General features: G+C 35.3%; 1 protein-coding gene across 3 annotated transcripts in view; it reads left to right on the top strand.

The window, feature by feature from the left end:
- Positions 1 to 1,064: 1,064 nt before the first annotated feature.
- The window catches only part of LOC104906669 (phosphatidylinositol-3-phosphatase myotubularin-1), a 47,125-nt gene continuing 34,323 nt past the window's right edge, over positions 1,065 to 13,866 (top strand). For 2 of the 3 annotated variants that reach the window (XM_048642977.1, XM_010695454.3), the window contains exons 1-6: positions 1,065 to 1,272; positions 1,406 to 1,474; positions 1,675 to 1,749; positions 5,582 to 5,653; positions 7,551 to 7,620; positions 9,849 to 9,898. In XM_048642977.1, the coding sequence (XP_048498934.1) occupies positions 1,162 to 1,272; positions 1,406 to 1,474; positions 1,675 to 1,749; positions 5,582 to 5,653; positions 7,551 to 7,620; positions 9,849 to 9,898 (447 nt within the window). In that variant the 5' untranslated portion in view covers positions 1,065 to 1,161. The remainder of the gene's footprint in view (positions 1,273 to 1,405; positions 1,475 to 1,674; positions 1,750 to 5,581; positions 5,654 to 7,550; positions 7,621 to 9,848; positions 9,899 to 13,866) is intronic. The other variant, XM_048642978.2, reaches the window with a different exon arrangement.

Below are 13,866 nucleotides of genomic sequence, written 5' to 3'. Positions count from 1 at the left end.
CTACTTCCTTATCTACATGGTATACGCAAGATAATTATACCAATGTGTACCTTAATTTACTATTTTTTATTGAATAATTTAATCTTCTAAATTTATAGGTTTGAATCTTCTAAATTAGCGAAAAAAGGGTTGCGGGGTTTCGCTCAACTCCTTTCTCCTTACAATCATCTATTGATATTTCAGATGCTCCTCGGATCCGATTAGCTACCTTTCATGGCGTGAGAAATGTAATTAAACCCTTAATTTTCCTTTTTAAAACTAAAATAAACTTATACATGAATAAATAACTTTGAATCATCTTGCAGGTACAATATTGTCGAGTTATTGGCAATGCATTTCATCTTGAGCAGGCTGACAATATCATATATGAATCACGTCATCGTTGTCTCAAGAAGGTGGTTATTTTCCAAAGGGTTCCTAAATGTGAGTCTTGCGATCTTACGAATGTTATAACCATTCCAGGGTATAATTCTCGAACTTATTTGATCTTTATCATGAAACTACCAATCTTTATTTAATCTAATAAACTTATAGCTTTTTTATTAACAGATTGTTAATTCGGTTTACAATATGTGATAAAAGTGGTTGTTTAAAGGTCACAATAGCTTGCATTGCTTTTAAATACCCTGCATATTTTCAAAACCTATATTTCCCTCTATAAAATAATTGTACAATTGTTTGCGTTAATGCAGCCAAATGGACGCGAGTCATGGAGATGATATTTTCAAAACTTGAAGACAAAGCCTTCTCTTGGATTATACCTCCACATATGCAAGAGTTCAATCCACATTATTCCTATACTGTTAGCCGTGCTGCAGATCGACTGGGCTGAAAAGTGCATGTGATTGACCAAGCACCATCAAAACAAACTGCGTAGTTGAAACATTTGAGATTTCATCTATTAATTTGTTATTATATTGTTATACATGAATATGTTTTTGCTTAGATAAACTTTATAAATAATTTTTCTAAATATTAATACTAAATGTAGTTTTACAACTAATTAAATGCCAATCATAATTTCGTATCGCGTGCATATAAGGCTAATCTCTCGAGAACAAACGGCTGTCAGGTGGTAAACTCTTTCAAGTCTCAACACTTGCCCCGTCATTTCTGTCTTTCACCAACCGTTATTCTCTCCTGTCATCGGCGACCCGCCGCATGGCCGCACGAACTCCGCCTTCCGCGTCTGTTCCACAATCTCGTCTTTCCGATACAGAGAAGATGGATGGTACTGGTAGTTGGGAAGCCATTGAATGGACTAAGAATGAGGTCAATCTCGATCTCTCTCTTCCTACAAGAACCCTAAAATTATTTTCCTGATTAAATTTCGATTATACGTACATAATTCTTATATTCAGTCTCGATTTTCTTGAACTATCTTGATTTTTATTAAAATTCTCAGTCTCTTGGTCGCACTATTTCTCATGGATTCTCCAGATTTTTGCTTGAAGCTGAAGAAGTTATTAGGGAGGTTTGTGCTTTTTCTGAGTATTTGTTTTTCATTCTGTTTTGTAACGTTTCTCTTTAATTAATCTCGCATACTGTTATTAGTTATTAGTTGTGAGTTTGAATTCTTGTTTGTTTGATTAGGTTCAGAATTGAGAATTCTTCCTCAGATTTTTGTTTTTTTATTTATCTATTTTTCTTTTTGGAAATTTTGATGATTTTTAGGGATACGGTGTTGTTCTTGTGAACACCGATGAAGCGGGCACCTTGCTTGTTACCAACTACCGGCTACTCTTTGTAGTAAGTGACGTTTTCAATTTGATCGAACTGATTGTTGCTTATGGGAAGGGGAATTTTGGCATTATGATCATTGTCTTCGATAATGTACTATGTAAATTTTTGTTTGTGGGTAAATTTTTTTTTATGATGACTTTATGCTTTATTCCCCAGTACTAATCAAATTAGTTTGCTTCTCTTTTCATTCACATTTTAGTTATCCAATATGATTCAACACCCACATTTATGTGTATCTTTTTATACATGTTTAAGCATAGAATATTTGTCAAAATAGGAATACTCTTTTTTTTTTTTGTTTTCCACTTTATTTTAGGTGTGTTTTTAATTGTTCTTCATTATCTCATTTCAGATGTTGCGTAAATCTTTTTTTTTTATACTAGTTAGTTTCCATTATTTTATCTAAAATTTTGCTCTTAGGTGTAACCTGTTCATATCTTTTATATATAGAGGTGATGATGTGTTACATTTCTTTATTCCAAAAGTTCCGTCATTCCTCTGTAAAATTTGAAGACCGGTGTTAACGAGCCGAACCGAGATCGAACTTGACTAGCCTCGGCTCGGCTCGAAAACATATTTTTTAGGGCTCGGCTCGAGCTCGAAGCTCGTCGAGCTTGAATTATTGGGCTCGGCTCGAGCTCGAGTCCAAAACTTGCAACTTGAGCTCGAAAAGCTCGAAAAGTCAAATTTTGAGGCCCAAACGTTATAGTTGAAAAGCCCAAATTGTCTAACTTGTTAATTATATGGCCCAAACAAGCCACCTATAGGGTTTCTTTTATAGAGTAATGATCACGCACACTTACTATGTTCTACCGATGTGGGATACTCCTATAGTCCTATTTCGCTTTGATCTTTGTGTTTAATCCACATGCAGGACACAATTGCTTTTTCATTTCTCCTCTTTCTTAGTCCTATGTATTCGTGCTTCTACATTTTCTCCACCAATTATGTAGCACAAAATACAAATAATACTTTTTTCTAATTTTTAATTTGCATTGAGCAACGATTCACAGGCATAGTATCAAAATGCGGCCGTTTCGGTTTGGTGCGCCCGTCTGATAACAGATTTGAAGCTGACGGAACCAAAATAAGCCTATTCATCACGGTGTAAAAAAAAACCCGAAATCTTGCCCGCATCAAGCATTAGATCCCCAAATAACCCGCAGTTGACCGTTACATCCGTATTTCTCCCAAAAGACCAATTAAATACTAACCTCAAATTTGAAATTGAGGAGTAGAAACAATCGAATAGTTGAAGAGGAGAAGCTCTGAAAATCGAAAAAGAAGAGGAAAGAGAAAAGTGCATGGAGTCGCCATAATTAAGTACTACCTTTTTTTTTATCTTTTCTCTCTCCTGTAGCTTTGACAACTGGCAAGTTCTTTTTTAAATTTCTTTTCTCCCTCCTCTTGCACTTCCTTATCAATTGCTTTGTCAATTTTTATTTTTATGTGTTGTATCTCTCAGCCTTATCTCCACTCACAATTCGCATGCTTTCTTGGTTTCTTTTTTGATGGGGATCCATTTTCGTTTTTTTATTACTTTTTTTTCTATTTTCATTACTTTTTTGTTTTTTATTTATTATTATTATTATTATTATTATTATTATTATTATAATTATTTCTTTATCTCTTCTACGCATTGGGTCCCAATATTTATTTCTTCTAAAAGCTTTGGACTACCAGTATGCTTCCATTTATAGGGAACTATTTAGAACACCTGAAAACATTTGAAAGAAAATTCTTGCCGCGACAACCGTGACGTGGTCCGAGATGAACGTATCCGTTATGTTTCAATGAAACCACAACCGTTACCGAAACCGCATTTTCGAACTATGGTCACAAGCCACATTTCAGTCCATGCTGCATCACTATCCACTTAGTTACAACGAGAAACATATTTTTTATTGTTTTTGGCTTTTATTTATTAAAAGAATTTGTTCTTGTTTTTTTTGAAAGTTTTTTTTTTCTTTTTTAGGTGTATTTCTAGTTTATCAAACATGTAAACTTTTAACTTTTTAGTGTGATCTTTGATTCCAAGACTACAATTTTTCCCATAGCTATTAATTTTATCCTATATTAAACATTAATGGAATATTTTTCATAATTTAAAAGTATCAAGCCTGACTCACGAGCTTCCGAGCCGAGCTTAAGGTAGTTTAGGCTCGGCTCGTTAGTGTCTCGAGCCGATCTCGAACTCGAACTGAGCCCTCTCGAGCAGGGCTTTGACCGAGCCGAGGACGAATAGTTTGCGAGCCACCCTGGCTCATTAACACTCCTAATCAGGATGGTGTTTTGCTAGCAATTGTTCTTTTTTTCAAAGCGTACTGCCTTAGATTTCCTTGACAAAAAATGAAATCCAAACCTGTTAAGCTCATTCCCTGGGAAATATAATTTTGAAATCTGTGATATCATAGAGAGCCAAAGATCTTTAAGCTCGAAGTATTCTCAGCAAGTGTCACTCATCTACAGTTTTGTAGTCAGATACTCTTTAACTTCTAGTTAGATGTAAATGCATGCCATAGAAGGTAGCAATCTAGCTTGATAAGAAAGAGAGAAGGATGATGACCAGCTTATTACTCCATACAGGTGAGCAAATTGTCAACAAAATTCATAAAAGCTGATCCTGTAGGCTGTAATGATGCACATAGATACTAAGAGGGTGTTTGGTACGTGAAAATTTATAAGTACCAGGGGTTTTAAGATCTTTTTACTGAAGTTTAGGTTCATTTGTTGTCCTTCATTTTACTATAGTGACGATGGCTATATCAGAATGGATAGAAAAGATCTTTGTTAGCGATCCCAGGAAAAAATCGTGGTCAAGTAGCCGATTCTGTCTTTTGGGGTTAGAACTTTGGCATTGTGGTATGTATATCCTTGGGAAAGAACAAAATGTGAGGAAGCTTTAGTCGGATCAGATTACATATAGACAACCTAGATTTAGTGTCATCGTCGCATCGTGACCTCATCACAAGGTTCTTGACCTCACTCTGATCCTGATATTAGGCGCAACGGTCACAAATCATTTCCCTTGTTCGCAAGTGCCATATGCTTCATGCTCACAAATGCGGTATGCTTCATTATAGCCATTGCAATTCTGGCTTCTGGCTCACAGTGAGAGGTCCAAGAGATTAGAGGCATGACAAGAAACAAACACTTATGATTATGATAATAGCTTAGAGTTATCAGTCGACAAAATATACTAAATATACCTCCTCCGGGTTATTTTAACTTGCAATATCTAAGTTGGGCATACATCTTAAGGAAGAGATTAGAAATGATACACACACAATTTTTTTCTATAATCCTGATCTTAATAACCCAAACCTTCCCTTTAACCGATGTTCATATTTTTTCAATTAATATGTTTGCTTACCTTCTCTAATTTAATTGTTAAACAGGGTGCCCAACCTAGATGTCACAATTAAAAAAAATGATGAAGTATCTTAAAAATCTGTGGGCCTCAGAGTTAAGCTGTTGTTGGGGTTTTCAAGTGTCTTCCTATCTGATCTTTTGACAATAATCAGGTTGTACTTAAGTGAGAGATCATGAAAATGGTGTCAATCTGTGTGTTCTAAGTGGTGATATAAAGTATATGACCATTGACTTGTAAGTAATTTGATCTTTTATGCATACGATTATCAGACTTCACGTAGTATCTTACCATTTAGTCCCAATTTTGAGAGCTCACGTAGTATGTTACCATTTATTCCTGATTGTGATCTTAGTTTGAACTTTTGTGGATCAGATTTATGTCTTGTATGTGGCTTGTTGCTTCAACTACACTTGAATTTCTTTGATATTTTGCACTGACATATGCTTTCTTATTTGCATTTACTAGAGTGAGAAGACCAGAGACATAATTGCACTTGGAACGATGCCGTTGGCAGTAATTGAGAAGTTCAACAAACTAGTATGTGTCACCTTCTTTCTGGTTCTGTTCTAACATGTATTTGTGAAACCCAGTCGTGTCTAACACTCTGGATAGTCGCAAATTGGTACTTAGAGCTTCCAATTGGCAATAAGGAAGACTATGGCTATGTTCAGTTCACCTTATTTTTGCTTATTTCAGATCTAATCAGATCAGATCATGCTTATATTTAAAAACTCGTTATTACTATTAAGTATCTTTCATTACATATTAGTAAAAATTATAATAATTGAATATTTATAAAGTACTCATTGAGACGAATCAAACAAGACCCCACATGACTATATTTTTTCTTGTAGAAAAATCTAAAAGATTCTCTCTAATTGTGAATAGTGTCAAGATAAAAAATAACAAAGGGAGTATTATTATTTACTAGTACCTTTGTTCAAAAGGATTTTTATTATTGTTGTTCTACTTATTAATTATTAATATTGATAATTATTATTAATCTTGTTGTTATAAGGGAATTAAAACTCTCCCGTTCCGTTACAGAACGGCCGTTCTGTAACGGATTTTGGATTTGCCGTTCCGCGAAATCCCGTTACGGAACTCCATAATAAAATTCACGTACTTCTCGCCGCGTTGACCGTTCCGTAACGCGAACTCCCTGCGTTAGAACGATTTTATCCCCGTTACATCCGTTCTTTTCAAACATTGGCCAAATTTTTTTTATGATTTAATTATATAGTTGAGGAAACATGATATTCTATTGGATTTGATTATATTATGTTGTAATAATGCTTCATAAACTATAAAAACGCAAATAAGGTTAAAACATATTAATGTGAATTTTAAAAAAAATTCACGCCACGTCGGCCGCGAAACGTTCTATTTTGCCGTTACAAGCCGTTCCCGCGACAACGCGACCGTTCCCGCGAACGCGACCGCGAGCGCATTTTTTTTCCCTGGTTGTTATCATTATAAATGCCATTGTTATCATCATTTTAAGTTATTTTGTTGTTACTAAATAATAGAAAATTAAAACACGTGTTAAGAACATAAGATTGACGCAAAAATAAGAAATATATAAAATATGATAGCTCAAATTCATGACCACGAAACTACTAAGTTCGGATTACATTTCAAAATAAGCTAAGTGCGAGATACAAATTATAAATTTAGATTCGGTATACCTCTTCCTACCGAAGTCCAAATCTCTCTAGCTATATGAAGTTGCACGCTATTTATTTCTTTCTTGCGCAAGTCATAGTTGTTGGTATATCTTATTTTATTTTATATGGAAAAAAGAGTTGAGTGTGCCGACTTCTGAAGTGTGCAACACTTTTTTTAAGGGAAAGTGTGAAACATTGTATAAGTGCTCTTATAAATTAATGACTTGGGTTATATAATTATTTTTAGTAATAATAATTATTATTATGATTATAATTATTGTTGTTGCTCTTATAATAATGATAATTATTATTATTAATAAAAGTTGTGTAAAAGTTGTAATAGAAATAAAATGATAATAATAGTAATACTATAAATAAGATCTTATAATGTATTGCATAATAATGAATTACAAAGTAATAATATAATAGTAATAATATATTTTATAAAAGATAAGATCTTGTAAATCAAATCAGATCACATCAGATCACATCAGAAAAAATAAGTTCAGATCAAATAAGTTCAGACCAGAAAATTTCAGGTGAACTAAACATAGCCTATATAATGAACTACAACCATCTTAAGTTGAGGCTCCTTCCATATGGTTGTCTTTGTCAGCATCATTCAGTTGTACATGTGGAAGACACTGTGATTTGGAGTCTACCTTTCTTCTCTCTTTTTGTTTCTTTGTTGGGTGCGGTTAGGTGTTAAAGGAGGCTTACTTGTTGGTTCTGAACTACTGATATATGTTTGCTCTATGAAAATATAGGCTGTTAAGCAAACATCAGGATTACGTCATGCAGATAAGCCTCCAGTGCGGCGCCTTCTTCAGGTTTTTGGTAAGTATGCCTTACATTTTTTTTTTATCCTCAATTGTTGGGTTTGTCTAATATGGCCCAGTTTGTGTTGAAAGGAATATTTTGTTGAGATGAGGTTAACATACACTGTAATCAGACAAGATATTTAATTGAACACATGGAAGAGAAATTAAAGATAGAAATGAATCAGTGTCTAATATCTGTTTATTTTGAAGTACAAGCCTGTCACTCGCGTTAGTATTTCATGTTTATATACTTAAGACGAGAAGTTTTTTTATTTCAACTGAGATGCTGCATTGGTGTTTATCCCCATCTCTTCAATATGATAAGATACCACTGAATCCATCTATCTGTCTGCTGTTTTGCTGGAGTTTGTAGTAAGTTAAGACCTTCTTAAGACATCAATATATGATTTTTGATGAGTCTTGGCTGCAGCATTTCCTATATTGTCAAAAATCTATGTTAACGTGTCTGCAAAAATGCACTGAAATTAGGAATGATTGGAGAATGGCTTATCTTGAGCGCATAAATCTTTGTCATTGACCAGTCTATGCAAATGCTTTTGAACTTTCTGTGATTGTTATAGCCGGCTGTGACAGCAATAAGTCTATACGATTATTACCGCGATTGCAACCACAATCGGATTTAAATTACTGTCTCCAGATACACGTGTGTGTGTGTGTATACGCTATAGATGTATACTTCCATATTTGTGTGTATCAGGGAATGAATAAAAACTCGGTCATTATATAATGTCACGGATGATCTGTACTGGGTTTGTGAGAGGGCGAGCCCTTAAATAACTTCCTGTTACGGCATTTTGAAGATTCATGCACAACTCGCTGTTATTCCCTTTACGTAATGGATAATCAGCGTTTGTCATCATTACAATAGGTAAACGGCCGTTTTCTTTTTTTTTTTTTTAGGCAAAGGCCAGAATAGTAGATCTCTTAGAATTTCATTCAATTTATTCATGCTCAGCTTCATAAGGGAAGGGGAACCACACCAGAATAGTAGATCTTCTACTTGTTCTCCATGAAATTATCACTGTGATGGACTCAGCATATGTTGGGATTTAAAAACCTTGGTTCTAAGAACTGAGTCCTTTAATTTGGAAGAAATAGAGAAAATTTGGGTCTTTAGCGTGTTGATGTGAGCTGAACTGGCTTCTTTGCTGGCTGTGCTTGAAGAAAGAGAGAGTAGATGCTGTTGTGTGTTTCTAGAGAGAGAGAGAGAGACAGAGGGGGGGGGGGTTGGTGGGAGGGAGGATGCGTGGTTTCTGGATGAAGCAGTTCAATAGGATGGGGGGTGAAGGAAAAGTCAAATAACGTTTGATAACTTTACAGCGATAGATTTATTTCTCTATTCTTATTTAATTTATTTACCTGTTCCCTAATCCCTATGTGGCGATTTTTAATCGCTTTTTATGTTTTTTTTCCCTACCTTCAGAACATCATAGTTCTCCTTTACCCAATTTTTTTGCATAAACAGATTACTTCTATCTTTATTTGATATAAAATGATAAAATCTTGTTAAATTAATATTGTATTTCTTTAAATTGCCGTGAATAAAAAAAAAAAAATTAAAAAAAGCAATTAAAATAATAATCTATTCACGATATCCATAACATAGTGCAGTTCCAATAGACTAATAGTTTTTGGGCATATTATGTTGTAAATATGCTTGCCAAAGTTTAAAAAAAGCTTAAATTAGGGTAATGTAAGTTTCTTTTCTCAAAATTCATGCTGCGAAGGCAGCCTTTCGTTCCGTTACTGCTGTTGCAAGCCGTTCCCGCCATGACCCGACCGTTAATGTGAACGCGGTGGCCATGGCAGTTCTCTGCCCTGGTGTGTGTATATATATGTCTCTGTACGAAAGGCGAAAACAATATTATGCATACAAGAATGGAAAGGGATTTGAACCTCCCACTTGACATACCTAGGTTATGTTCTCTTCAACTTAGAAAAAATAATAAGTAGAAGTTTTGATTCGCAAAAAAGTAAAAATCAGTTTGGAGTAATAGTTTAGAGGTGTTAAGACAAGAAAAGTAAAATTTCAAGGACCTAGATGGATAATTGAATATGAAGCCTTCTTGTCATGGTGGATATCATGTATGGTTGTTTCTTATGGTAGTTTTGCATGACAATTTGTTTGAATATATAGGTTTCTAACTCTGAAATTGAGCTCTTAGCTTCATTCATGTATTTGCTCATAGAAGATGTTAATGCTTATCTTTATGGTCTTTACAGGCAAGGATTTAAGGATAATAGTCTTTGGTTTCCGAGCTCGAACAAAGCAGGTAATCTTTATTAACAACTCTTCATTTGGAATGAACTTTTTTTTCTGGTACATTTGTGCTGTCATTATTGTGGTTATTCCTGCTTGTTACACTCTTCCTATTGGGCATAGTTTGGTAATAGATTATCGCCTACCTGGTGAGTTGGGAGGTTGGCTAACTAACGGGTGTTTAACAATGAATCTATCGTAGGCCTTGTGTTAGTATAGGCGTGGGCCCTTCACCATTTGTCTTGAGTGGGTTGGAGGAATAAGTATGATTTCGTGTGAAATTTTTGCGCGGTTAATAAAATGGGTTGGATCAATAGGTTAGGGGTGGGGGGTGAAACTCTGGGCTAAGAATGTGGGCCTGGAGTGATTAATTATAGTTGAAAGCCTTGCCTCTTTTAGAAAGAGAGATAATAGGATTTCAAAAAGAGAGCACAGAAACGTGCCATGCCTCCTTGTTAGTCGAAAGCCTTGCCTCTTTTAGAAAGAGAGATAATAGGATGTGAAAAAGAGAGCACAGAAACGTGCCATGACTCCTTGTTAGTTGTTCATGCATTGCATTTGGCCCTCTCCCTTCATCTTCTAGATGTTTCTCATAAGCACTCAGTCTGCTCTCATTAAGCATTACCTTTGAGCTGTTGGTCTTCTCCATGTCGCCACCTCAACTCACCATAACTGAAACTTAACTGCAGCAGTGTATATAAAAGCATGATTGAGGCCCAGGGTGTTTTGGGTCAAGGGCTTTTTTTGGTCTAGGCGAAGTGATTTTAAAGAGGCGTACTTGAGGCGCAAAAAGGCACTCAAAAAAGTGCACCGAGCCAAACTGTAACACCCTCTAAATTAAAATAAGTAAATAATCAATAAATATAGTTTTCGGAAAATCATTTATTCGATCCTGTAGGAAATTACCGCCCATTTACTCTCTAAGAGTAAACGAAAGGCTAACAAAAAAAAAAAAAACTAAACCAAGTACCTTAGAAAGAGAATTTAAAGTTAAAAAATACTATTACAACTAAATTTTAGACAATACTAAAAAAATAACTCCATGATAGAACAACTAAATAAAGTTATCTGATTGAATTAACTAAGTCTCCTCACACGAGATCTTCATTACCAAGTCCAACCCAGGGAATTAAAACTCTCCCGTTCCGTTACAGAACAGCCGTTCTGTAACGGATTTTGGATTTGCCGTTCCGCGAAATCCCGTTACGGAACGCCATAAAAATTCACGTACTTCTCGCCGCGTTGTCCGTTCCGTAACTCGAACTCGCCGCGTTAGAACGATTTTATCCCTGTTACATCCGTTCTTTTCAAACATTGGCCAATTTTTTTTTATGATTAAATTATATAGTTGAGGAAACATGATATTCTATTAGATTTGATTTATGTTGTAATAATGCTTCATAAACTAAAAAAATGCAATAAGATTAAAACATATTAATGTGAATTTTTTAAAAAATTCACGCCGCGACGGCCGCGAAACGTTCTATTTCGCCGTTACAAGCCGTTCCCGCGACAACGCGACCGTTCCCGCGAACGCGACCGCGAGCGCGTTTTTTTTTCCCTGGTCCAACCTCCAAAGTAACAGAAAAGAAGAACTACAAGAGAGCCAACTCCTAAAAATCAGGAAAATTGAGTAATTCGACTCCGTCCCTTAATAATAATAATTTTGAAAATAAGTTTTGAATGTAGAAGAAAAAGAGAACCAATAATAATAATATTAATATTTATGCTCTATAATATTTATTTTAATAAGCTTCCATCCTTAGTTTATAAAGGCGCGAGGCGAAGGGAGGCGTAAGGTGAGGGCATCTTTTAGGCAAGGTACACTGATTATTATTATTATTAAACTTTAGTGGTATTAAACATATGAGTTCCATTTCAAAGTAATATAAACATGTTATGTAAAAGAAAAAAGTAAAGTAAATATGTGCTTTAAAGAAAAAGTGAATACAATACAAAAAAATTCATGTAAAAGAAAATTTAATACAAAAAATTGACAGCAGTGGGTTCAAGGGAGTGGGTAAGTTTCCCACTTTCCTTCAATAATACAACATTCAATATTAAAAAGAAAAGGAAAAAAGAAAAGTTCAAACCAAGCATCAGAAGATCAAAGAACAGAAGAGAAGAGGAGAGAAGATTAGCATAGAAAAAAATTCCAGCAGAAGAAGAAAAGTAGATTGAGGAAGTGAAGAGAGATGATCGAAGAAGAAGAGAGAGTAAAGATCGAAGAAAAGAAAACCGAAGAAGTTCGAAGAGAAAGAGAGAGAGAAAGAGGACTGACTTGCTTGCCGCCGCCGACTGACTACCGGAGATATGGTGTCGGGAACTATGGTGCTTGGCTCGCCTTTGCTCGAAAATGCTAAATGAAACCAAGGTAAGTTTAAATTTGAACATTTTTGGGATTTTTTGAACATCATAACTCACATGTAGTCTCTTTCTTGCTCTCCTCCGCGCCTCTCCACTACAAGCGGTGCGCCTATAGTAACCCTTCGTGTTGCACTTCGCGTGGGTTAAATGATGCGTTTTTGCTGGTGCCTCTCCTCACCTGGCGCCTAGCCGTGCCTTGGCCGCTCTTTTTTAAAATTAATCTTCCATCATAAGTCATATAATCAATAACATTCTTTGACACAATCAACAACAATAAGATTTAATTAAGAGATAGAATGTACACATGTTCTTAATTTAATAACCATACAATTGAACAAGTCTTTTCAATATAGTAACATATTTAAGTCCAAAGTTCATTACATGAATAATCACATATTAATACTTATTACTAATCATTGTTTTAAAATAAATACATGATAATAAAAACGTGTATACTATTATCAACATTCTAACAACATATTCAAGTTTTATAGTAATACGATAATTATGCTCTTATAATAGTAATTACTAACTCGTAATTTAGTAATACTAGTGCATAATTAATTATCACATACATAACTACATAATCACACAATCACATAGGTAAATCGTTTTATTGCGAAAATTAAAGTAGGACTAGTAGCTTAGTTTTAGAAGGGGCAAGGCGCAAAGCGCACCGAGGCGCAGGGCGAAGGCGTGCGCATCCCATAGGCGAGGCCCACCGTTGACGCCAAAATGATTAGAAATCAAATGTAGAAGCATCTTAATACTTAAAACAACATAAATATTATATTAAAGACCCATAAAAGGATACAAGAAAGCATAATTCTTTGCTGAAGTACCGCAACAAGTCAAAATATTAAGTAGAAAGAAAAGCAAAGAATGTTTTCGGGATAGTGGGGCTAGAACAACTAGTAATCCAATTCTTCATCATCAACATCATCATCCTAAGTCAAAATCATCATCATCCTCATCTTTTTCATAGTCTCTATCTCCTCCAAAGTCATCTTCATCCAACACCGTGACTCTATGAGCATCTTTAGGAGTGGAGCTACTAGCAAGATCTTTACCTTTATCAGGTTTAGGTGAGGATCCCATACCATTCTTTGCTAGCCTTGATGCTCTAGTGACATAAAGGGGCACATGAGCTCCCGAAGCTCTAGCTACCGTACGCCATGTCAAGTCATCACCCTCAAACACAAAGTTACATCACAAGAGTTATCATCCATTCTTCGAAGTAGCCACTCATTGCTATCATCTATCTCCTCTAAGAGAATTCGATCCACGGTGTCTCTCCTATCATATAATATCGACCTTGTGCCAATCTGTTTCGCTTCTTAGTATGCAGATAAAGTGAAAGCTCATTAGTATGCTATTAGACATTAGATATTAAAGTGAAAACAATAAAAATAAAGATACTTACAAGCTGAAAAACACCCCAATGTCTCTCATTAGTTTTAAAAAGCGCGCTAAGGCGTGTCGAGGCGGTGCGGAAATCGCATCCACCCGTTAAGGCGAGGCGCACAACGATATGTGCGTAGAGGCGCGAGCTTTTGTGCACCTTTACTGGAGGCGTGAGGCGCGCTGCCTGAGTGGCCTTTTATAAAGAAGCGA

Source organism: Beta vulgaris, chromosome 4 (genome assembly GCF_026745355.1).
Source record: "Beta vulgaris subsp. vulgaris cultivar EL10 chromosome 4, EL10.2, whole genome shotgun sequence".
NCBI lineage: Eukaryota > Viridiplantae > Streptophyta > Magnoliopsida > Caryophyllales > Amaranthaceae > Beta > Beta vulgaris.
Note: the sequence above shows the minus strand (reverse complement) of the source record. Positions and strands in the feature narration are given on the sequence as shown.